The sequence below is a fragment of the Myotis daubentonii genome, chromosome 9, assembly GCF_963259705.1.
Source record: "Myotis daubentonii chromosome 9, mMyoDau2.1, whole genome shotgun sequence".
In the NCBI taxonomy this organism is placed as follows: domain Eukaryota; kingdom Metazoa; phylum Chordata; class Mammalia; order Chiroptera; family Vespertilionidae; genus Myotis; species Myotis daubentonii.
Window position 1 is genome coordinate 54,972,722 of NC_081848.1, and position 26,462 is coordinate 54,999,183.

The 26,462-nt window shown below is 47.8% G+C and overlaps 1 protein-coding gene across 7 annotated transcripts in view; it reads right to left on the reverse strand.

The window, feature by feature from the left end:
• PLEKHA7 (pleckstrin homology domain containing A7) overlaps positions 1-26,462 on the reverse strand; it is a 211,705-nt gene that overhangs the window by 61,174 nt on the left and 124,069 nt on the right. For all 7 annotated transcript variants that reach the window (XR_009454443.1, XM_059708997.1, XM_059708993.1 and 4 more), the window contains 6 exons: positions 24,579-24,662; positions 11,587-11,698; positions 10,721-10,825; positions 8,090-8,162; positions 6,545-6,645; positions 1,479-1,654 (listed from right to left, as the gene is read on the reverse strand). Coding sequence is in view for 6 of the 7 variants with exons in the window: in XM_059708997.1 (XP_059564980.1) it covers positions 1,479-1,654; positions 6,545-6,645; positions 8,090-8,162; positions 10,721-10,825; positions 11,587-11,698; positions 24,579-24,662 (651 nt within the window). In the remaining variant the exon portion in view is untranslated. The remainder of the gene's footprint in view (positions 1-1,478; positions 1,655-6,544; positions 6,646-8,089; positions 8,163-10,720; positions 10,826-11,586; positions 11,699-24,578; positions 24,663-26,462) is intronic.

The window sequence follows — 26,462 nt, forward strand, 5'->3', positions numbered from 1 at the left end:
AAAGTAGGACACAGTGAGTATTGGGGACCAGCAAGTGCACTGGAAGATGTGTCAAGCCCAAAATGTGTCATCCCTTTTCCTGGGATGACAAAGGAATTGCCAATGGCACTATGAATAGAGTGCCCACAAGCTAATCCTGGACACAGTAGAATAGCTCAGGCTAGATGACAATGCTAGAGGTACAGTCAAACTTGACTGTAGTTGAGAGTTACTGATTCAGGACCCATATGGAAACTTCCAGGACAGTCTTTGGTCCTGTCCTATTCAACATATTCATTCATTCTCTCAGCCTCTCACTCATTCAACAGACATTTGTATCATCATGCAGAAAAAACCAAGATGATCTCTGCCTGTGGCCTAGGATACTGAGAAGTCGAAGGGAAAAATAAAAAAAACAGCATGTCAAACGCTTGACTGAGGTGTTGTGGAAGCTCCAAGGGTAGGGCCTGACCCCAACCTGGCCTCTTGAAAGAGGTCACCATCTACACCAAAGGTCTGTTCACCTAAAGCAGTGGTTCTCAACCTTCTGGCCCTTTAAATACAGTTCCTCATGTTGTGACCCAACCATAAAATTATTTTCATTGCTACTTCATAACTGTAATGTTGCTACTGTTATGAATCGTAATGTAAATATCTGCTATGCAGGATGGTCTTAGGCGACCCCTGAGGGTCGTTCGACCGCCAAGGGGTCGCGACCCACAGGTTGAGAACCGCTGAAGAGAGCATGAAGCTAGGAAACACCACTAACACCCCTAATCAAATACATGTGAACTGGAAAGGGTTGACAAGCTAAAACACACCATGAGAAATCCATTTGCGGTCACCGAACAATCCCACTTTTAGGCTGCTGGAGGTCCCTTTTGTTCTGAGGCCTCACCAGACGAAGACCCTTGTCCAAGAGGCCTCTAAGCAGAGCAAGGGGTCCCGATGGCGAAGAAGGGCGCCCGTGTCACGTGAGGACTGGCTAAGGGCGCACCCTGAGTTTTCCGGGGCCACCCAACTCTCTCCGGGAGCCAACCACAGCCAACAGGTTCAGGAATTTCCAAGATCCCTGACTGTCCCCTCGCTTTGCCCACTGGAGGGAAGGGGCAGCTGGAAGATAGCACGGTGGGCAGTCTGTGGCACAGTGCAAGATCCTTTTTGCCCTCTCTCTCCTCCCCAACTGGTGTCCTAAGGTTGTCCCTTCTACCACACAGAGGAGAAGAAAAAAGGAAACATGCCAAGGTCCAAGCTGTGTACTCCGGGCCGTCATGTCACTCTCCCAGGCCTCTGTTTAATGTGAGTGGGCTAGCCCACTCCCAGGGGACCTCCCGGCTGTGACAGGCAACACGTGTTGCATTCTTCTCCCAGAATTCAAAGAGAGGGCAATACTTAATACCAGTGGGTTCATGGTGACTCTTGGGGCACTCGGGAGTTCTTATTTGGGTCCCCGTCCTAAGGAGGAAGCACGCTGGCAGGGACCTTCCGCTGGGACTGACCTCTTCAGTGACGACCGAGACAGCACCTGCGCAGCCTGGTTCATGGCCCTGATCCAGGCGTTCATGTCCTCCAAGGTGTCGGCACTGAAGTAGTAGGTCCTCATGCCCGACTGCTCGGCCTGAGAGCCCCCGGCGGAGGTGTTATAGATGAGCGCTCGCATCCCCAAGTGCACAGCCTGTAAGAAGGAGAGGGAAACCCGGGACAGAGAGGTTAGCACACATTTCACTTCCAGGAGCAAAAACAAGGAGACACTGGACCACGTTCTCCCCTCTTCCGGACTGAAAGCCCAGGCCCCACCCACTTGTCTCCACACCTGGAAAACGCCACAGCTGGATTCCCCCTCTCAGTGCAGTCAGGCCCAGGGGCCACTGTGCCTACCCCCACCCCCCCACGGGAAAGCCGTGCAGGTGTCACCTGTGTCTGACTTATCTTACTCATGCGCGTAGGGAGGGACACACACCCAAGGCTTACGTGAGAAAGGCTTTAAATAAACCCTCATTCCCTGGAAGCCGGCTCTCGGGAATCCCTGTTTTGGTTCTTCTGAAGCACACAATTACTGGAATTGAGTCAAAACTCAGCCGCAACAGCAGGCAGCTGGGTGCAGTTATTCACTGCGCTTTGCAGCTTGGGCATGAAATGTGCTGTATGCCAATCAAAGAGCCGCTGTTCCATCTCTCCCAAGAGGCACTACAAAGTTGGACAGAGCTATCATCTGACTGAAAATCCCTGTGTACCTACTATGTGCTAAGAAGCCTCCGGGTGGTTTCCCAGATATCCTTGCAAAGAGCCTGTGAAGAGGCACCAGGAATGGCCTCTGAGAAGCACCTGGGACAGTTTCCAAACGAGGGGCAAGAAATGTCCTGGACCTTCAGGCCATTGCCTATGGCTGGAGGGAACGTGTAAGATGGGAGCGGCTAAAAAAGGGGCTGAAGAGATAAGCTGGGGCTTTGTAAACCAACACTGGGCTTTATGCTGCAGGCAGTGGGCAGCCACTGAGGGTCTGATGGTGGGAGCACCACCTGAACAGACGTGCAACTTAGGAGCAGTGCGGAGGATGGGCTGCAGACTGCAGCGGGGACTGGGGGCGGAAGCCAACACTACGGAGCACTCGCTATGCAGCAGGCAGTGAGTAGGTTACCTAGGGGAGGGGCGATGGCTGCTGAGACAGACCAGTGACCGTGACAGTGAAGAGGAAGAGATTGAAGTGGGAGAGGAAAAGGGCAGCTTTCATTTTCTCTTCTTATTCCCTAATAACCCCCAGGCTGATGCAGAGTCTAGAGCAGGGGTGGGCAAACTTTTTGACTCGAGGGCCACAATGGGTTCTTAAACTGGACCAGAGGGCCGGAGCAAAAGCATGGATGGAGTGTTTGTGTGAACCAATATAAATTCAAAGTAAACATCATTACATAAAAGGGTACGGTCTTTTTTTTTTTTTTTAGTTTTATTCATTTCAGACGGGCGGATCCGGCCCGCGGGCCGTCGTTTGCCCACGGCTGGCCTGGAGTCTCAGCCCCAGGAAGGCGAGGACTTGGTCCCTCTCACTGTTGTGTCCCCAGGATCTACATCCTGCCTAGAGAAACCACGGACAGAACACAAGACTGTTGAATATAAATAGGTGAAACACCTTATCTCTTGGCTGGCGTTCAGCTAGAATTCAGCAGGGGGGGTCTTAATTTGGGGGGGGGGGCAGTGCGGGGGGAGGCACATGAAACCTTTGACAGTTTGATGAATCCTGTGACCTCTTCTCAGCATGCTTTTAAGTATACAATTAAAATAAAGGAAATATATTATGTTGAAATATCGTTATCAAATACTTTTAACTATTGTGAGGGTAGTGATTCAGGTGCTTCTTTAATAATACACCATAAAGCAAATGTAGGAATAATTACTGTCATTTCAAGGTGGGGATGCTCATAAATGATATCTCAAGATATTTACAGCAATTATAACGTGACGTGAGCATCTTTCTGATTTCTAGTGGTGACCAAGGTACAGGTGCTGCTGATACCTATTAAGGCCTACTTTCTTAACCAAAGGAAACGCTATAGGTTAAAAAAGGGAAGATATGATTTCTCCACTGACACTATGGGGTCTGCAGACTCAGGTCAGTTCCCCTTGGTCTTGAGAGAGGGAGAATGGCTCACAGGAGAAGGTTAAAGCATTTTCCCACTGAAGATCCTTGGACCCTTGGCTGAGTGGGGTTGTTTTCTGCTCCAGATCCTGGACCCGAAGGGCCAAGCTTGCTCAGAGGTGACCAACAGGCCGAGGGTGGCCGTGCATCCAACAGATCTTTGGGGAGGCGCCCCAGCTGAGCCAGCAGAGCAGGCGATGTCTCAGAGAGCCCGGCTTGGCTCACCCTGCAGATCTGGCTGTACTCAGGGTCCATCTAGCACCCAGCATCCCAGGTCACGAGTAGGGACTGACAGGTTGCAGGTACAGTAGGTGGGGGAAAGACCAGGAGACCATAAAACCTTTCAGGCTGTTCCTGTCCACCACTACAGCTAAGGCTGAATGATCTCAAGCAAGGTGCCCTAGCAACACTCAGAGAATTCCAGCTCTGGAAATAGAGAAGAACGGACATTAGAAACAGGCATAAGGCCCTTGACACCAAATACTGTCCATTCCCCAGTATGCCCAAGAACATGGATCCTGCCTTGCCCAGGGGACACCCCCTCGGGCCCCTAAAAGGGGAAAGAGATGCTGTAACCCAAAGGGAAAGGTTACCCTTTCATACTCAGGAAAGCACAGTCCTTTCTGGAGAATCAGCTGAATACCACCAGATCTGCCGGCAGTAGCTTTTCTCTGCTCTCAGACCCTAGGGGTCTCCCCTATGAACCCCTCCCCCAGCACATGCATGTCTTCTGTCTCCCAGACAAAAAGATTTTTCTTAGTAGAGTCTAAGAAAAAAATTTTAAAGAAAAGAATCTATGACACATAAAAGATGTTTTCCTAGAATCTATTTTCACAACTCCCCAGAAAGTGTTAAGATGGAATATAAATAGATACGATCAGTTACTTTGAGACTATTCCAAATGCTATCCCCCCAAAAATCACATACAACATCATTACCCAGATTGCTTGCCCAAAAGCAACACTTGACCCTAGAAAGGAAGGTTTTCTAAGCAAAAGACCAGCCTGAAACCCATTGAACAAACTGGTTTCAGAGCCCACAATAAGCAGGAGAGACTTTTGAACGATTAAAGAGAAGAGTATGCTAAAATGATAACAATGAACATTAAGTCTAATCACCCCACACCCCTGACCACGTGCGTGCAGGAGGTAGCCAAAATAAGAGGAAGAGAAAGAAATTGTCTTCCCTCCCTGGAATTCAATTGAAAGAGGATATAGTTCAGGTCCGAGGTCTGTCTCCATCATCTTCCAGCCCTGTGATTTTGGGCAAGTGTCTTCCGCGCTCCAATCCTCATGTCCCTGACCTATAAAATGAAGCTAATAATACTGACCTCACCAGCTCCCCACAAGCACTCCATGAGCTAACATGGATAAAAGCACTTCTCGAATCATCAAAGGTCTTGCAGACATAAGGCAATACCACATAATGCAACATGAAGTGGGAGAGCATCCAAGAATCAAACCATCACAATTCCGGAGTCATGAGGAGAGTGACAGTCAGGGGAGAGACAGATAGCTCACACCTGTCAATGAACAAAGCTGAAGCATAAGCTCGGGAAGGAGGTGGAGGAAAATGAGGCCTGACTTTTCAACCACCACAGTGGACGCCAGATCAAAATGCCGATGCAGATGATCACTGGCCAATGACGCCTTTGGACACTGCATACCAACACTTCCCTTTAACCCTCCCAGAGAACAGAAGGTGTCTTTTCGTGTGCTTTCCATGGTCCTTTAACTATCTGTGGCTGGAAAACTTGACTTTTTTTTTTTTTTACAGAGAGGAAGGGGGAGGGATAGAGAGTTAGAAACATCGATGAGGGAAACATCAATCAGCTGCCTCCTGCACACCCCCAACTGGGAATGTGCCGCAACCAAGGTACATGCCCTTGACCAGAATCGAACCTGGGACCCGTCAGTCCGCAGGCCGACGCTCTATCCACTGAGCCAAACCGGTTAAGGCTTGACTTTCGTTCAACCTCCTCTTTAGTAACTACTGCCTAGTACTCTTCTTGTACCCCCAACATGGAAATAGCCAAACTATATAAGCAGTGTAAGCAGGAGTCCAGACCCCAGCTTGAATGCATGTCACTGCCTTGTATCCTGAGCAGCGTGAGAAGTGTTCCCCGTGGCGACTGGCACCAGCAGCCACATGCTTCAGTGAGACTTCCACTCCAACTGCCAATAATGTTGACCTTCAACCCACCCACCCTCACCATCCCCAGGAATCCAAGAAATATCAGCAGTGGAGGAATTGTGGAGGCCACTGAAAGAGAGGGCCTCAAGGTTCCCCAAGTTTGGGCCTGACCACACCTTCCTGGAGTCTCCACATCTGGCTGTGAAGATGCCAGAGGCTGTCAAAGGATGGCCATCAGTTATGGCGATGAAGGAAATAGAAAAGGGTTTTTACGGCTAAACGGATCTCCCTAGGAAACTCCAATGATCCAGAAAGTAAGCCAAATTTGATTCTACTTGCTTTTCGACAATATAAACAAAATGGCCAAACTTGAAAATCTCTTCAACAGGCAGGCCCCCTGACCCTCATTGTAAATGTTCATAATATAAATGATATAAATCCATCACGAGGGACCATCCTTTGCACTAAATGGCTGGGTGCTAGTTACACTGGCTGTTCACAGTGATAAGAAAGCAAGAGAAGGGCTGTGTCCAATCTGCCATCACAGGACTAACAGAGAGAGGAAGAGAGGGGGCTAAATATTTGAGCAAGGCTGGGGGACTCAGCAGCTCCGATACAAATGAAAGCACTTGTCATGTGATATTGCTCGTGTGTAAAGAATTTATAACTGCTAACATGAGTGAAACTCTCTAGCTTAACTTCTTCCCATTCCCCAGAAAAAGAACTGCTTTTAATACAGTCTTATGTGGGAACACAGCTTCCCAGGATGGCGTTTGAGCCCCAGAGGAGCGGGGGCAGTACCTTAAAGGAATACTTGCGACTTATGCGGTCCTCAGGGCCCACCGGCGATGTGAAGTAGCTGGGCAGAGGAATGCTCCCGAGGACCACTTCTTCTCGGCTGTCTTTGGACGGAAAAACACATCAGAATAGCCTTCTGTGGCACCCGCCTCAGGCTGGCCCACCCCACTGCCCTAGCTCAAGGCTCCTCTCTCTCCCCAGGATGGCGGCATTCACTGACAGTCCATGCAGCTGTTCCCCTGAGGCCTCTGTTCTTATGCTAGAACTACAGGTGAATCAGGCTGGGCCCTCTCCCTCAGGGCTGAAACACACATGTAACACACTCAACTGCTAACTCCTGAAATACAACATATGCCAAGTGCTGCGGGAACGGAGGCAGGGGTGACACACAGTTTGAGGATGTCGAGACTTCAGAAGGTAATATGTAAAGTGTTTTCAAGGATGGGGAAGGGTGTTCTGGATGGAGCAAACCTCACAGGTAGGTGTGAGGCATCCTACTTTCTACCTCCATCCTCCTCCTCCTAATCATCTTCACTTCCTGACGACAGTGTTCCTGTCTCTCTCCTACTGAAAGGCACTTTGGACACATACTGCCCATTGGACACAGAATGAAGCCAACTTCCTTTACCTAGTGTCACAGCCCTTACCCACCTCCTGAGCCTCATCTCCTGGTACAGCCTCCATTCAAGACTCACTCTGGCCTCACAGGTCTGTCACTCCACTTTCTTCTGCTTCTAGAACTTTTACTGAAGTTATTTCCTCTGCCAGTAATGTCCATTCCCCGCCTTCTCCCTACCCCCACACACAAGCAAAGCAGTACCTATCCTTCAAAACCCAACTCAAGTCCTTTCTCTTCTGAGAAGCCGCCCCAAATGCTCCACATGCAATTAACTCCGTACTCCCCCTAAACTGCCCAAGCACTTTGGATACTTTTTTTTTTAATTTTATTTTTATTATTATTAGTTAAGGTATTACAAATGTGTCCTCATCCCCCCCATTAACCCCCAATTTGGATACCTTTTAAAGCACCTATCACTCCCAATCTTGTCTTAAAAGTAGGCTATCTCTTCCTCCACACTTTGAGGCATACCTTCCTTCTCACTGCTGAACAGCCTACCTCTATGTACTGGGGCTCCATAAATGTTCATACGGCCAACTCAATCCACCAGTTGTCCATCCAATATCCCAGTGGATAAATCCAGATAACAGGTTACAAAATACGATGTCTACCTATACTTCCCACCTCTCCAGATCACGTCAAAGGTGTGCTTGTGTCCTGAGTGTGGCAGAAGCTGACACAACTGCAGATCCTGAGACCCTAAGTAGTAGCACACTAGATCCTATTTATTTTAACGCAATAAATGGAACTTCCAGAGCTGGGACTTGCAAAAAATGATGTCACCAACCATCCATATATGTAAAAGTGAACACCTCAGCAGATCAATAGGTTACTAATTAGCTCAGTCACTGAATCTGAGACGACCACATTTACATCACGTCACCACCCCCTCCAGCACAGAGCCCATGGTGGCTCGAGCCTCAGCTCACCTTTATAGTAAAACAAGCAATAATCAGCAAGCACAAACCACCTCCTTTTCCACAGCCTCATCCCAGAACTGTCCTGCAAAGCAAAGAAAAAGAATCAGGACAGTGTCTGAGCACACTGTTCCCCCTCCCCAATCTTGACTTGCCCATATTCACTCTTTCAAGAAATTAATAAATTTTTATTTTACAGACATCCTTTCACTAGGAAACTAAATTTTAGATTCAATGATGGTTGAGCCCTAGGAAGTTTTTTTTTTTTTCTTTCCTGGAAACAGATTCCTATATTATAAGCATCCTTTTAGAAAGAAACATATGGATTCAAAAATACAGTTCTTCATTTAAGAATGAAATCAGCTTTTAAGAAAAAGTTTTGTTTAATTAAATGCTATGCTGTAAAATGCTTTCACTTAAGCTGATTAGAAACCAAGAGGTTAAGTTAGCTAATTAATCAATGAAGCAAGTTCTCATTTGATTAAGTTCAGTTCGCCACCAGAGAGACTGATTTTGTTTCTACCGTAAGAGACTGTACTTTCCTTCCATTCAATGTAAAGCGACTTGGATTTTCTTGCTATCAAATTGTTTCACTAATAAGAATCTGTCTTTACTCTTCTAAAATGTAAATCGTTATATTTATGAAATATTTTTAGGTGAATGTGAAAATTTTTAAGAAGACATAATCACAGTAGGAAAATAGTAGTGTTTTAGGATCAGTTTATTCCCAAACCTAGGAAAATTCCAGAGCCTTTTTAGCTGTTAAAATTGTGTTCCTTCTGCAAGAGTTTTTGACAGTTTAATTTTTTTAAAAAAAGCCCAGTTGGCGTGGCCCACTAGTTGAGTGTCAACCTATGAACCAAGAGTTCATGGTTCGGTTCCCAGTCAGGGCACATGCCTGGGTTGCAGGCTCAATCCCCAGTGTGGGGCATGCAGGAGGCAGCCGATGGATGATTTTCTCTCTTATCAGTGATGTTTCTCTCTCTCTCTCCCATCCCTTCCTCTCTGAAATCAATAAAAATATACATATTTTTTAAACTGGACAGTTTCTAAACCTAACAACATGAAGTCTGTTCATTCTCTACTTACTAAAGTGCTAAAAACAAATTTAATTTGCTGAGTTCATACATTTCTTGGTTTAATTTTTTGCATTGACCAGATAATTTCTAAGCATATGATGGTTGCTTTGTTTGGAAAACTCCTCTCCACCCTTCCATACCTGGTCAAACATCACTTCCTCTGGGAAGCTTTTCAGGATTTCCCCAAGCACAGCTACATTCTCTCTGCTGTGTCCACAGCACACTACACACACCTCTGTTACAGTCACAGCACAGCCAAAGGGCTAGGGGGCAGGGCTTGGGGAGAATTATTTATAATTCCTTCCTTCTCCCTCCACATTTCAAAGGAGTATTCTTTTATTTAATGGGCATAGAGATGCAAATGGAAAAAGTCAGAGGGTTAAATTACTCAGGGGAGAAAAGAGATGAGTGCAAGTAAGAAAGAAGAGTGAGAACAGAGCTGTGAGGGGAGGGGTATCCTTAAGAGAGAGGTGGTGCCAGAGGAGTGGTGACATAAAAGGCTGGAGAGCTGTTGGAGTTGCCATGGGGATCAGAACTGGGGCGACGGATTTCATGGGGACTTTTATGGATTTCTTCTGTGTGGTGTGCAATGTCATGCCCTCCTGTCTTCCCATAAATACTTTAGTTAAAATTTACATCATTGCTTTTGGAGTTGGATTTCTGTTTTTTCAGGTAACATGATATATGACAGAATGTGCTGAGTGAGGGTATGACATGTGAGACATGTGTCTATTTGTGTCTCTCCCTCCCCTCTCCCTCCTGCAGACCTTCAGTTCCTCAAGGTCAGGAAGGACATGTTATCCATCTCCTTTTATCTGCTGTGAGAGCGTTTAGAATATGGCAGGATGAATGAATGGATGGATAGCAAGGAGAGAAGGAAGGAGACAAGAGGGGCATGGTCTCTGGCCCTGGGCGCTCACAGACTCTGCATGGCCAGAGGACCAGAGGCAGAGCAAGTGATGGGGAGGACAGAGATGAAGGATGGCCTTGGGGAGATGGAGCAGACTGGGAGGGCTTCATGACGGGATGGATGTGGGCGAAGGCGGAGCTGGTGGCGGTGCTGAGGTTTCTAACCTGAGATCCAGAAAAACAGATTGGGGGGGTGGGGGGGTGGAGGGGGGTGAGGAGACAATGAGCTGAGGTTGGCTGATGTGGAACTTGAGGTGCTAAGGGGCTAGACTGGGAAAGAGGAAAAACAGGGATTTTTCGGCCCAATGATAACAAAGACTCTAACATCAGGAAGGCAAGTGCTGGTGCGAAGGTTGGATTCGTGTTGGCCCACCCACACCAGCGCCTGGGTCCCAGCACAGCAAAGAGCAACAAGGGCCAAAGTGGGCAAGTGGGTTTGGGGAGGAAAGCTGTAGCCATTGAGTGGCGAGTCTACTCATAAAAACGAACAGCAAATTGCTCATTGCAGTCAGTGGGCGAAAACTACCTGCTTCAGATCAACTCAGGAATAGAACACTTATTATGAGCCTGTCCCCAGCTCCCAGGGGCCAGGGAAAGGAAAGAAATCAGCAAGAGCAATCCTATCCTCCCCACCCTCCCTCCTCAGCCTCCTCACCTGCTTGTGCAGCCAGCCCCTCATCACCACCGGAACATTGGGGTTCCTCCGAATGGCTTGGTCCCTCTTCCCAAAACTGTGGACTTTACTGCTGGACTTGATGATCTAGGGAAAAGCAGACTTGAACTCTAGCAGCTGCGAGGATTTAGGGAGGCACCAAAAAAGCACATGAGCGACGGGAGAGCTGCAGGCTCCCTCGGCCTCACTCTCCGCGCCAGCGCCCTTTGATCAGAAGAATAGTGAGGAGACATGGACCAGGTGTGCACATGGCCACCGCCTTCTAATTAATAGGCGAGCCCCAGACCTGGCAAGCTTCCCATCTGGGTCACAGAGGAAAACATTTAAAGGGATATTTCAATCAACTTCCACCAGCAGCTGTCGGCCCCAATAAGTCCTACAGCTTTCTGGAACAAAGCTGCTTTTTGGTCACAGACTTTGCCAATCACCAGATATGTATCCCTGCTAGCTGGGGGCGGTCTCAGCACTTCTCCCCTGCAAGGCTGGCTCCTTTCCCTGCTCCCACAGCTCGAGCACAAGAAACCTCTGGGTCTTATTCAAGGGCACCCTTCCTCGGGGCCATCTGTCACAAAGTTCTCCAGGCCGTCTCTAACACAAGATACGCCTGGAAAGTGAAGATGCATCCAAGGGACAGGATGCCAGTCCTGGTTCTGTCAGCAATCACCTGTTTTCCTGGACAAGGGGCACGCCCCCAACTGGCCTCGATTTCCCCATCTATTAGTGCGGGAGAATGCTTCTCATGTGTGTCCTTCACAAAACTAGGGTCAAGGTCAAATGGGCTTCTGATTACAAAGGGGCTGGGCAACTATAAAAGAAGGGACAGAAGGCAAGAGCAGCCAGGAGCTCACCTTGGGGCCAGGTTTGGCCTCCACGGTGGACGTGGTCCCAGTCGTGGACGTTTCGCTGACCATGCTGGACGGTCTTTGGTTTCTCTCTTGCTTCGACATATGTGGATTTGGCCTGTGGGGGAGATAGGAGAGTCCAGTGATTAAGTGCCAGACTGCGGTAGGAAGTGGAATCTGAGATTCATTCCTGCTTAGAACTGGTTGATGGGCCTTAGGCAACCCAGGACCCACCTTTTGGGGACCACTTGACTCCAGACTGCAGCCTGAGGGCCAGGATGCCCAGCCTACCCATGTGCTTCATGGAATCAAGAGGATGACAGCGGGGCACATCTCCACAGCATGACACCCCACAAAGGGGCCAAGGCAGTCATCCCTGCCTGTTGTCCTAAGGTCCCCACATTTACTCTCTTACTCGCGTGTCTATGGCAGCTGCCCCATCACACGGTCACACACCACTGTTCACAACAAGAGCAGTCCATACTCGTTACACACACACTCTCCATCTCCCTGGCTCACAAAAGAAGCTGCTTATAATTAGTAACAAGAAATCACTTGTGAACACATCCACACCCCCAGATACACACAGAGACTCACTTACATAAACGCCAGTAGGGCCTGCCTCCCAAAATAGACTACTCAACAAAGAGTCCTATTCTGGGAACACTCCGGTTGCCCCAAAATAGAGCCATTGGAGATATTAACCCCTTGAGCCATGCCTGGAGAGCAGGAAGGATGGAGCATGCCTGGGTCCCCATGAGGACCCCGGGTACATCCCAATCAGCATCCAGCGACATCATTCTTCCCACTTGCCCTGGAGGACCAGCACTTTGGGGACAACCCTCAAGAGACGCCTTGCAGAACCCTTCTCACCTGCCTCCACAGAGCCCCAGCATTTGCCAGTTTTTCAAAGCAGCGAGGAGGCAAATGCCTCCACGCAAATTCAATGCTATCCTTGAACGGCTCGGGGCTGATTCCCAGATGCTGCTAACTATGGGACCAGTGAGCCTTCCGCAAAGCGCAAGTCCCAGAGGAGGCCGGGTTTTGCCCACTGCTCTGCCAGGCAACAGGGTCGAGGTGGCTGCAGGAAACTGAGGCTCTTTGCCTGAGGAGTGGAGAAAATCGGATCTGGAGGCTGGGCCAGCACCCCTCAGAGATGGAGATGGAAGATCCCAGGCAGGACACAGCTGAAGATGGAGCGCTCTGATGGTCTTTCTCCAGCCTCACCTTCACAGAGGTGCTACGAGGGAAAATCCTAGCTTCCACCTTAGAGATAAAATAGGCTGCTTCCTTGAAAAAACATTGCTGCTTGAAGAATAAGCGGTCCTTCCCACGCCCCAAGCCAGACCCCGGGACCCTGCACCATCAGAGAGGTTCCTCCCAGAAGGACCACAGCCGCGGGCACCAGCTTTCCAAGGGGCTGGGTCCTGCCGGTGCTTGGCAGCTGGAGATGCAAGTCCCTCAGGCAGAAGGCTCATCACTGGCTCCTTATAGGCTCAGACACTCACTCCAGATTCCCCACCCATCCCACCCCCGCCTCCATCCCAGCCAGACTTTTGTCACTGCTCCCACTCAGAGAATGTCCCCACACTCAGCCCCCCTCGCTGTTGGCAGAGGCTGCATGCAGCAGGGATCCTCGCCGACTGGTGGTAGGCAGGGGCCCTGAGAGGCTGCCTTGTCTAGGCCCTGCCTCCAGAAAGAACTATGTCCCTAACGCCTTCCTGGAACCTGGTCTTGCCTGACTTTTCAGATTTCTAAGGTGTGAGTCAAGAAGAAATCTCGGGTCACCTCTGTTATGGCACCTATATCTCTAAGCTGAAATTCAGCACTTACTGTGTAACAATGAAAAAAGTTTGGTTGAGAATTTATCAAGTTTAATTTGCTCCCACTTAAGACTTATTCAAGACTTATAGAGAATATTTGAGAAATATTAAGAAAAGCTGAAAGAAAAAATCACCACAGTCCCACTACCCAAAGGAAAATCATTTTTCTAATACTTGTTATATTTACTTTCATTTGCTTCTATATACCTGTTTTTGTTTTTGTTTTGGGGATGGGGTGGCTTTTTGTTTTTATATAACTGTGATCACACTGTTTGTGATTTTGCATCTTGATTAAGAAAACCTATTATAAACATTTTCTCCATTCCTTTAAGTCATCCACATCATTTCAAGTGACTTTACCAGATTCCATCCATTAGCTACGCCACTCCTCCACGGTGGGACAGAGAAAGGATGATCTGGATTTGTGACTGCCCAGAAAATCCAGGACAGGTGGCCACTTTGCCATTTTTGCACCTTACCTCTGCAGCTCTAACTTTAATCATCTTCTTGCATGCCAACACCTTCTCCTCCCCACACTGGCTTCTGAAATGCTGGCTGGTCGAGGAGCTCCCAGGCCAATCGGATAGGAAAAAAGATGACTGCCCTGCAGTGTTGGGTGAGTGAGGACAGAGGGTACAACCACCACCTAGGGAGCCATATTTCAGCTGGAGGAGAAGTGGTTGTGGGGCCCAACACTGAACATCAGGGAGGGACAGGGAGGGGAGGGGGGTGTCACACAAAGACAACTCCATTCTTCATGCCTACAGAAACCTCCGCTAAGCCACACCCAGAGAAAGCTGGCTTGTTAGGAAGTATGACTGAGGTCCACACTAAATCTTCCTGCAGGGAGGGGACCGTGGTTGTCTCCACAAATAGTGGGTCTTCACCAGGGCTCCCCATGGGCAGGGACAGCTCCCAGCTGAAGAACAGACTGGCCCCTGACCTGGCTTGCTGATACAATGAGGTGCGCACAGCTACCCCCTCAGCCAAGTACCAAGATCTGCCTTCAGAGGATGTTCTTCTGAATCTCCTCAACGTGGGTTATGATCTCGTGGGTCCTACATGGGTGACTAGGACTTCTGGAAAGAACTGGAAGTTATCTAGAATTACAACACACACACAAATAAACAAAACACTGATGGATGGCCATGCTTGGGACACCACTTGGTATCCAAAAATGAGAACATGAAAAAGAATCTCAAAAACAATTTTCTCACTTGGCTGAAAGCTGGTTCTGTTGGAAACTTCTAGAGGCTGTTTACCATATCGTTTTAAGCAACAGGAACATCAGTGGCGCCTGTGTGAAGCCTCCGCAAGAGACAACACTGAAGGGATCATCACTCAAGTGGTTGTATGCCTTCTGGTACATTTGCTTCAGTCAGTTACCTCTTAGGGGGTGTCCCCACTTTATTTTTAATGTTTTGTTAATCCTTACCTGGGGATAATTTTTCCATTGATTTTTTTTTTTAGAGATTAAAAAGGAAGGGGAGACATACACAGAGAGAAACATTAATATGAGAAAGACACATCAATTGGTTGCCTCCGACATGAGCTCCGACAGGGGCCAAAGATCAAGCCTGCAACCAAGGTACGTGCCCTTGACTGGAATCGAACCTGCAACCTTTCAGTCTGCAGGCCAATGCTCAGCCAGGGCGGGATACCCCCACGTTAAAGCCCGGCGGGAAGACACGATTTGACCTCAACTCCTCAGACCAAAGTATACTCCTGGCAAGGTTCACCCAAGAACCCTCCTCCTCCCCCAGAAAAGTGCATGTGCTCTGAGCTGCGCAGCTGGGAAGATGGCTCGGTTCCCAACAGCCTGCCCTTAGGCACGGGAGTCACACAGACCTCGGGAGAGGAGACGAAACCCTGCACATGCTATGGGGAGGCAGACTCTGGTGTCATTAAATCAAACCTGTTAACTTAAAAGCCTGCTGGCCAGGTGTCTGTGCTATCTGGATTCCCAGAGTACAGCGGGATGATTCGAACAAAGACGTTTTCCTGGGTTTGGGCTGCACGAATGCTGGTTATTTTGCTGGAAGGCTCTGGGCTGAAGCTCAAAACAGTGAGCTGGATTGTAACTCAATTGCCTCCCCTCTGAAAGGAACAAACGAAGTTAGGAGCAGACAAAACTCAGTCTGGAGAAGCTCAATAGGAAAATGACTTCATTCTACCCTGCACCGCCTCAAGGATGTGTCAGGTGAGCCTGGGCGGGGAGTTACTCTCTCGTCCTTCCGTTTCTGTTGGTAAAAGGGGCTGCCGCTGCTTCCTACCTATGAATGCACACAACCCTGACAGAGAGGGCGGCGAGAAAGGGAGGTTCTACTTCAGAAGCTATTTCTTTCTGTTGGGTCGGAACTTAGGTGAGTTTGGTTGATGGGACCCTCAGCTGCCTCTCCGTCGACACTGAGAAGAGGAGCAACTGAAGTGGAATCACAGCAAGACCCTTCCCTACCTACTGCCATCACAACAGGTAGGTCACCAACCTTAGCGACAGGTACACGAGGTCAAGCAAGCAGAGGGGCTGGGCTATACTTGCCCAGCACCTACTATGTGTCAGGCACGTTGCCCACATTACCTCCCTTAACCTGCAAAGCCAGTTTTCCCATCTCCACTTCAGGGAGGAGGAAATGGAGGCTCAGGGAGATTTCATGACTTGCCCAAAACGGAAGTTGGACTCCACAAACCTTGGGCCAGAGACACCAGCCCACAGCCCAGTCCCCAAGTCTGACAGAGGCAGGCTTTGCTCTTCTCAGCCCCAAGACTACCCCCCAAACCCAGAGGATCCTGGGGTGCTGGAAAGACCAGGAGCCCAGAAAAACTGGGTCTCAAAGAAGCTCTGCAGCTGACGGACTCCTCCACAAGCCACATCGCGCCTCTGGGCCTCAGTTTCCGTTAGTGTAGAATGGGGTGAAAACCACTCTTCTCTCACAAGGCCGCTGTATGAATTGAAACAATGCTTAGAAAACCACGAAGAATGGCTCTAAATGAAAAGCAACTTGTGGCTGTCACCAATGGGTCCCCCAGAATTTAAATCTTATTTTTTATTGCCAAGGCACTTCTCTCTAGAAAGCTCAAGATGACAAATAATTAACTTCTGAGCAACAATCATTTCCTACAAATACCCCAATAAACACTTTATCTGGGGCTTCTTTAAAATGTAGTAACCTTGTGGCTGGGGGACTGGGACTCCCATCCTTTCCCCGAGGGAATAATAATGCCCAAGATTCTTCAAGGTGAGGATAGGAGGTTAGAAATCTGTGGGGAATCGGGAATCTCTTACTGAGAAGACATCATGAGATGATATCTAGATCCCATTAATTCCTGGAAAAATAGGCTCCCAGATTCATGCTCTGTCCTCAAGGATCCTACACAGAGAACTCAGCTAAAACTACTGCTATGAAAGGAGGCACATTCAAAAGCAACCAGCAAATTTTTTAAGACACTGACACCCACCACCTACGGGGTATGGAAAAGCAATGCACAAGGAAAAGCAAGAATAAAAGAAAGTTCTTGTCCCAAACAGGCAGACTCCTCCACACCCCCTCTTCCCAGAGAAAGACACATACAGAGGCAGACCGCCTACCCTTACTGTGCACTCCCAACACCCTGGGGAGGTGTCTGACACGGGTTTTCATTCAGCAACTATGGCCTCATTACTCAACTATGGCTTTCTGTGTTCTTTCCCCTTCCCCCACAATCCTCTCTGGAACACAAGCTCCATTTCCCCACCCCACTCCACCCGGGGAGCTGGAAACCAGCCCAAACAGCACCCCTCATGGGGCATGAAAATAATCCAGTGAGCCTCTGGGCTCCCCACCGCCTCCCCCCGCATCCCAGCGCTTCCCTGAATTCGCCCAAGTCCCGCTCTGCCAAATGACCCTGGGCCAGTCCCTTCCGCTGTCCAGGGTGCACGTCTGTCTATGGGAGAACCAGACCTTGACCTCTGCTATTCCTCCCGCCTCTGCCCTGCTGTTTCAGACATGCTGCAATTCTGCAAGAGCCTTTGGCAAGCCTTCTCTAGCCTATCTGCTCCTCCTGGCTCTCCAGGCAGCCGCTTCTCTCCTCGAAAACAGCCTTTCTAATGGAGATCTGGGAACATCCCAGACCAGGGGAAGGTAAAGGAAAGGACAGGGAAGTCACAGGAGGAAGCAAAATGCCTGTTTGCAAGCAGCAGTTTCCTTTCCTTTCCACATACAGGGAAGCCATCATTGCAGCATTTTCACCCAGCACAGACAGAGCCGGAGACACGGTGGTCGTGTGGCAGTGACTGCAGCCCCTGCCAATGTTCCTCGCAACATCAACATCAAAAGCCAAGCCAACACTCAGGTGTCTGAATGAACCGAGGACACTGTTACCACCTCTTCCCCTACCTGTGACTGTCGCCAGCGCCGTCTCCTAGACCGAGAAGGAAAACTGAACAGTCTAAGTTTCTGTATCTGCTTGCCAGGTGTTTCCATTTTTCCTCCTTTTCTCTGCTGCCATGGCAACCAAATGCAACAGGCAAAGCCTGCCCAAGACTGTCAATCTGGAGTGACAAGGTAATGGCTATACAGCCACAGAGCAACACGTCGGCCTCACAGGCCAGGGCTCAGCTGATGAGCAACAGGACAGATTCCGCCTCCCTGCTCTGTAGTACACCCCCCGGCCCCAATCCTGTGCTCTAGTCTCTCACTATCAGCTTTTACCAACATGTAACTGCAGGAGGGAAGGGAGACAGCCATCTCCCAGCAGCAGGAGATACCCCACCCCAGGCCCATAATTGGCACCCACCTTGGAGAGCCTTCCCTGAAGCCTGCAAAACGAACCCCCAAAGAGGTCAAAGGTAATGCTTACCTTCAGCAAGATATCGTTTTAAGTGTTATTCTCCCAACACCACTCATAACATTCCAGGCGATTCCAACTTGTAGTTCGTTTCCAAACGATCCAATGAGAAAACAGAGGGCTGCTCAGACCCCAAGGGAAGGAACAAGCTAAACTCACTAGGATGCCCTGAGAGGCAGGCTAGGCCGGAGTCCTCTCCTTGTTAGGAAACTCCAAGGACATCTTGGGTGCCTGGCAGCTGGCTTCTGAGCACAGCAGCAGGCATGCGAACTTCCGGAGCGCATACTCTCTCAAAGAGGCCCCACCTCAACATCAAGAGCTTGACGGAGCCTGGGGATCCGCGTACACAGCCAGCTGTCAGTCAGCTGCCAGCGTCAAGGCTCCGGAATGCTTCTGTCCTCTTCACCGAGAGCTGCAGAGGCGGCTGTCAGCGGCTTCCGGGGCAGACCAGCACCGAGGAGAAAATGCTCCCATGCAGAGCACCAGCCACCAAAACCACAGCCTGGAAGTTCCTTGTGCCAAGCGCATCCCTCCAGGAGGGCCCCTGTGTGTGGCCCTTTAAGCCACAAAGGGGCAACCACAAGCTCCCCAATTTAAAAGAATCGCTGATACTCAGGAAAGAGGCTTAAAAAGAGGAGCCCAGATGATCCAATCACTGGAAATGAGGCCCTGAAAAAAGGCTTGCTAACATGTTCTGAAGAAAAGACTACCAAGGAGGCTTAGCATCTTCCAAACAAGCGTGAAGTTATTAGATCAAATGTCATTACAATCGGATACAATTACAATGAAAATCTCTAAGCAGCAGTCACCTACTTAGTTACCACATTAAGGCCCGAATACAGCCAAGGAAGGGCACTGTCTCTTGAAGACCTCTGAAATGACAGGCAGCATGGGTAGTGGGCATCTGGGGCCAGACTACCCGAATTCAAATCACAACTCGGTCACTCACTGGCTGTGTGACTTTTGGCAAGACTCTTAACCTCTCTGTGCCTCAGTATCCATGATAATAATGGTATCTTCCTCAGAGGACTGTTGTGGAAATTAAATTCATATATGTGAAGCACTTAGAAAAGTACCTGGTAATAAACAGTAAGGGCTATAAATATTAGCTATAAAATGATAACAGTATTATCATTCATGAAAAAGCCAACTCTTAGACTCTAAGAGGCAGATTACGTCAGTTAATGTTAAAGATGAAATTCCAGATCCTGAAACAAAGGTTGCTGGAAAATCTCTTTCCTGGAAAATTGTGACTGAGCTGAAACTGGCCTGCCTATCACTTTTACTCATTGATCTGATGCCTGCCTTTGGCAGCCACACAATAAATGTACCCCACTTCCACCAGCCAGCCCTTCTTGAAGACTTGCAGCCCATCCTCCTCCATCCTCTCTCCTACAGGCTAAACACGCTAGGGCCAGGATTTCTAGGCCACTCACCATAATGGTCCCCCTCCTCAAGGGAACCTCAATTGCTCAGCATCCTCTTGAAATCTATTGCCTAGAGCACAGTGTTTACGGCTTGGCATATCCTTAGAGCTCCATAACTTGAAATGAACAAATGAAGTAGTCTACAAACGCCACGAAACACCAGAACTACTCTCCCCTTTCTCTATACTTGTACTTTTCCTAATGCGGCCTGGGCTTATATTAGCTCCTCCAACAGAGATTTCCACATGCCTGTCAGCTTGGGTGTGCAGGGGTGTCCCCTGGGAACAAGGCTGGAGGACCCACTGAGTGACAATGAATTTGGTTCTGACAATGAACTCAGTAGCATAACAGAAAACACTCTAGTCCAGCGGTTCTCAACCTGTGGGTCACGACCCCTTTGGCGGTCAAACGACCCTTTCACAGGGGTCGCCTAAGACCATCCTGCATATCAGATATTTACATTACGATTCATAACAGTAGCAACATTACAGTTATGAAGTAGCAACGAAAATAATTTTATGGTTGGGTCACAACATGAGGAACTGTATGTAAAGGGCCAGAAGGTTGAGAACCACTGCTCTAGTCATGTAGTAAACACTTGAGTCATGCAGCAAAAGAAGCTTGTCAGTGACAGATTTGAAAGGTCCGACTTCCCTGAATAAATCTTGACTGTGGATTAAGTGTAGTCATTAGTTCTGACCAACAAATATTTCCTCCCAGGTGCATGGTAGAAACGCACTTCCCTGCCCCTTTGAAGTTAGGAGTGATCATGTGACGTGCTTTAGCCAATGAAATGTGAGTGAAAGAGCCAGTGCACAAGTCACTAAAGTTCCCTTTGGTGATCATGAAGCACAGAGATGGAGCCTCCCTCAGTAAAGGTGACAATTCAGGTTTCTTAGTAAAAGTGAGAATAAACCTTAACTCTTTTAAGTCACTGAGATTTTGTTTCATATTATTACCGTAGCAGACCCTAGCCTATCTTGACTAATTCTGCATTACTGACACAGTAACTAGAATACTCAGACCTTATGTCCTCTGGATCCACCAAATCATAGCTTTCACATTTCTCTTCTGCATGCTTCTAATATGCAAGATGAAAAAGCATCTTTTGCCGAAACCGGTTTGGCTCAGTGGATAGAGCGTCGGCCTGCGGACTGAAGGGTCCCGGGTTCGATTCCGGTCAAGGGCATGTGCCTGGGTTGCGGGCACATCCCCAGTAGGAGATGTGCAGGAGGCAGCTGATCGATGTTTCTTTCTCATCGATGTTTCTAACTCTCTATCTCTCTCCCTTCCTCTCTGTAAAAAATCAATAAAATATATTTTTTAAAAAAAAAGCATCTTTTAGTGGGCATGCACCTGCTACACCAAGCAGCCCAGGTGAGCGCCACCTGCCAACAGTAGGGGAGATGTGTTATCTGTTCACAACAGCAATACTCTAAAGGAAGTCACAATGGAAACCTTTTTTTCTTCCCATAGGAAAAGAAACTATTTGTCTGATTCAAAGCCCTCTAAGATTATCACTGCTGCCCAGAGAATGAGGGGTATGTGGGGGAGACTTAAGGATGAATGAAAGAATCTGGGACTAATTTGGGAGGGATGAAAACCTGAATCAGAATCACCTGAAGGCTTGTTAAAACTCATGTTCCAGGGTCCTACTCCAGAGTCTCTGATTCAGGAAGTCTGTCTGTGTAACAAGTTCTGGTTCCGAGACCACACTTTGAAAACCACAGCTCTAGAAGGATTCCCACCAAGAAACCAGGGTGAAGGCTTTGCGAGTGGAGTCAATGTGGCCCTCCTCTTTGAAGAAGAAGAAGAAGAGAGCCAATTGTCCTTTTCCACTCAACATAATCCGAGAGCTGATGTGTGAAGGACACAAATGATCCTCACCTTTCTTTCCTCCCCACGTAACACCCTACACAACAAAATCAAGCTCCCGTGTAAAAGATTGTAACAGTCATCTTATTCGTTGGCACTTTTTTAAAATGGTTTCATGCCTCACTCGCCCTCCAGAGCTCCACCAGGAAGTAAATCCGAGTGTGTTTCAGGAGGAAACCACTTAGAATGGGCTGCAGCCTTCGTCTCCAACCTTATCTCCACACTCCTCTTCCCAAACCTCCACTACACATCAAATTTTCTCACCCTCTGACCCCACTAAGACTGGTCACACTTCCCTCAGCTGTGAACCACCCTCATACACGTGCACACTGATCCTTACTTATCTAAATCCTCCCCCTTCCTCCTGTTAAGGGCCAGACACTTCAAGAAAGTCTTCCCTCTCTTTCATCCCCATCACAGACAATCCGTCACCACGTCCTGTCAATGTTACCTCCCAAGTATCTCCAGGATCCATCTGGTGCTCTTCAGTTCCCACTCTAACTCAGCCTGTACAGACCCCTCTCTCCATTCTCCCTCTCTGCCCTCAAGGGCTTTGCCCAGGTTGTTCACCTGGACTGGGCAGGTCTCAATTTAAACAACATACCTTCCCCGGATGGAGAGGCCTTCCATGATCCCTAAGCCAGGTTAGAACCGTCTTTTATCAACTCCCTTTGAACCCTTTGTTTCCTCGGTCATGAACATTGGTCACATTTGTGATCTTCCGTTTGATCATCTATCTTCCCTATTCAGCCGTAAGTTCTTCACAGACAGGACCACATGTGCCTTACGTGCTGCTGTAACTGCAGAGTCTGGCACAGCCCCTGACACAATGCGGGCATTCAGTAAGGACTTCATGAGTAAGTGCAGGGATCACCACATCAGTGCATAGGAATCCTCCCTCCTCTCAATGCCCAAAGCACTTTCTGCCTCCTTGAAGGAGTGTCTGGCCACACCGGTGCACCCCCACCACTCCAGATAAACAAGTACTCCTTATGACAGCCAGGAAATAGACTCTACAGCGGAACAGTGACCCTTGAAAAGAACATCTTTTCCTTGGAAACTGAAAGGAATTGAGATTAGCTACAGAGATATTTTGGTAGAATAAAAGAGGCTACCTTCTCAGAAGTAATCGGGGGACAAAGTCTTTGTTAACAAGAGGAAGAGGAGGTATGTGTGACAGAGGTATTCAGTGATAAAAGTCTGCATTTTTCTAGAAGTTGGTAACTTCCCAATTTTAGCATTCTGATGGATTCCCTATCCAGACCTTTAATAATGACAGGTGCCCATGTCTCCAGGATGCCTAAGAAAGGGGGCTGAACCCAATGACCTCTCAAGAGCTTCTGACCTCCAGGGTTCTATAAACAAATTCATTCCAAGCTGGAATTCGTAGAATCCACATTTGGGCTGTCTTTACACAGCAATTCTTTCTCAAATTAGAAGACAAGATAGTCTTTATCTTCCACTCATTCTCTAATAGTAGTAATGCTTTCAAAGTCAGACCCCAACCCCATAGTTTGGCCATCATGTCCCCTAGGCCACCAGCATGAAAATAATTTGGCAAGCAGCATCTGACTAGGGCAAGGTTAGACCTGACTAAAGAGATCAAGCTAGAATGACATCTGGCTTTTCTACTTCTAGCCATGCAACTCTGGGCAAGTGACTATTTCTTTGAGTCTCGGCGTCTTCATCTCTAAACAACGATGATGACCTACTCCTCAGGATTACCGCAGTAAATGAGATATGCAGGTAAAATCCCCAGCACAGAGTAAACATGCAAGGAATTACTGTAATTATAGATTTCTAATTTTAAAAGTTCTGTAAAATAATTATTCTATGCTGAAAATACTAGAGAGATAAAATGATGTTTGGAATTTGCTTCAAAAGAATCTCGGGGGTGGGGGGGAGTATATAGATGAAATAAAATCAGCCATGCTTTGAAAATTATTGAAGATGAGCAATGAATACATTGGATTTATTACTGTATCTCTCTACTTTTGTATACGTTTGAAATTTTCCATAAGAGAAAGTTTATACATGTAAGTATCAAGGAAGGGAAATGCTGTAAAATGTGAATACTGATAATTTTTTAAAAGAACATATTTGGTCTAGGTCCGTGGTCGGCAAACTGCAGATCGCGAGCCACATGTGGCTCTTTGGCCCCTTGAGTGTGGCTCTTCCTAAGCCTTAGGAGTACCCTAATTAACTTAATAACAATGTACCTGCCTATATAGTTTAAGTTGAAAAATTTGGCTCTCAAAAGAAATTTCAATCGTCGTACTGTTGATATTTAGCTCTGCTGACTAATGAGTTTGCCGACCACTGGTCTAGGTGATTGAACAAAAGGAAAATAAATGGAAGGGAAAAAAAACACATAAAGCCAACATCTCTATTAGTTTCTCAAACGATGAATTGTTTTCTTCGAACAGAACGGCCTCAAGATGAGAAGGGAAGACAGCCATTTGCACGGGGTCTCTGCCTTCACGTTCGGTTGAAGAACCCATCCCGCTTGGGCTGGGCGGGCCTTTTAGGTAGACGGCCCTGCGTGGCAGACCCATCTCTGAGCTCCCCAGAGGCCCTGCTGAGACGGGACTGAGGAACATGAAAGTTCCTGTGTTGGGAAAAGCAACCGTGAGCTCAAAATGTCCAGGGACAAGGATGTCCCCATCCTCCTCTCTTCTAAGCCCTGGCTTTGGGCTCTTACTTGAGGCTTCCTATAGAGGCTGGTTCAGCTCAGTCTGAGGCTGTGTTTAAAGTACTTTCACACCAGATGAACGTGTTAGATGTCACTTGAGGAAAAGAATAAGTTCAAGGGAAAGAGAGCTTTTAAGAGGCTCTGACAATACCAATCACAGACATCCCCATGCCATCTCTCCCTTCCACCTCTTCCCACTGAGAGAAGTCCAGAGACTGCAGAACAAAATTCTCCCATTTCACCAACCACTCCGTGCCCCTCTAGCTGAGAGAGAAAATAGTCCAACAAGCTTTGTTTTGAGCAAATGCCTTTAAGCCCCAAGCTCTGCCCGGGAAAGAGAATATTTGAAGTACTTACTCTTCTTGAAGAATAAAGTCACTGTTTTCTGGAGAAAACTGCCCACTCACAGGATGCCTGAATGCTGTGGTCTGCTGGTTATGGCTAAAGAGAAAGAGAAGGAGATAATGAAGGAAAAGTCATATGAATGAAAAGGATTATAGACACAACAACAGGTTGGGAATGTCTGAGGACCCCTGATCATCACAGATGCCTCCCAGGGTGAGAAAGTGGGCCTTTCTGCTGAGAGGCACTGAATCTTTTACAACCCAGCTGTATTCAAAAGCCAAGAACTTCCAGCTGAGCCCTAGCCAGGTAGCTCAGTTGGTTACAGCACTGTCCCAATACACCAAGGTTGCAGGTTCGATCCCCAGTCGGGGCACATGCAAGAATCAACCAATGAATGTATAAATAAATGGAACAACAAATCTATGTTCCTCTCTTCTCTCTTTCTCTCTCTCCCCTCCCTCCCTCTCTAAAAATCAATTAATAAATAAAAATGCTTTAAAAAAAAAAGAACTTCTAGCTCAGGTGCTAGAGGCCACCTACGACGCAGGGATTTTAATTCTAGGGATGTCTTGGCTCCAGGAGAGAACTGCATCTTAGAGAGACATTCCACGAAGCACCGACTCCAACAAACAGAGCAGCTTAACAAAAAGTTGCTTTAAGACGGCACGAGCTAAAACAAGAATGAAGGAAAGCAGACGGCCCTTCCAAAACCCATGAACCAGGGAAAGAATTCTAAGAATTAACCACCCACCCAGGAAAAAAACACACAACTATCTTCTTAAAATTCTTCTCCCTACTACAGAATGTCTTCACTTCAGTGACGGATATAAATGTATGGGCATGTCTCTGCAACATGACCTGCACGATTTCAACACTGCAGAGTTCCCACCACCCTTTTGAAGTTAGGAGGGATCAGCTTCCACGCCAAGCTGACAGGCACAACCAAAGTGTGTAGGTGTTTTGTGTATCCACAAAGGCTGCCTGGTTCTTTGAAAGGAAGGAGGAGCTGGCTCTAGAGACCGCTGGTTTGTTCCCTGAATAAACTAACCTAACCTCCTTTTTAAAAGAATATGATTTGTTTGAAAATGTTTTCCCCAGTCACAAATCAATCCTTTGACAAATTTTAGAAAATATAGACAGAAAGAAGGTCACCCATGATCTCACCACCTAGACATATACCTTTGTATGTGCTCCTTCCTAGCTTTTTAATTTTTTCCCTTCTATTATAAAAAAAGCTATGATTTTACTGTATTTAGAAATCTGTATTCTGCTTTTATCACATCCTATGAACCCAGAAATTTTCCTATGTCATTAAGACTTCTTCATTTGAAACAGCTGAATAATAGTCTCATCATACAGATATAGTTTTTTCTCATATCACCAACTGTTCAAAAACTATTTCCTGGCCGTGTGTGTGCCAGGCTCTGCTTTAGATGCTGGAGACACAGAGTGGACAAGAGAGACCTTACCCAACAGCTCTTACGCTCTAGAAAGATGAACATTCTTTTAACGCTGGATATTTCAGGCACCCTCCCCACCCCACTGTTATAATAAACTAGAGGCCCGGTGCATGAAATTCATGCACAGGGGTTGTGGAGGGTGGTCCTCAGCCCGGCCTGCATCCTCTTGCAATCCAGGACCTCTCAGAGGATGTCCAACGGCCAGTTTAGGCCCCATACCACCTCTCACAATCCAGGATCACTGGCTCCTAACTGCTCACCTTCCTGCCTGCCTCATCACCCCTAACCACTCTGCCTGCCTGCCTAATCACTCCTAACTGCTCGCCTGCCTGCCTGATTGCCCCTAACTGCCTCTGCCTCGTCCCCCACCACGGCGGTTTTGTCCGGAAGGACATCCAGAAGGTCGTTCAGCCGTCCGCTCTAATTAGCATATTAC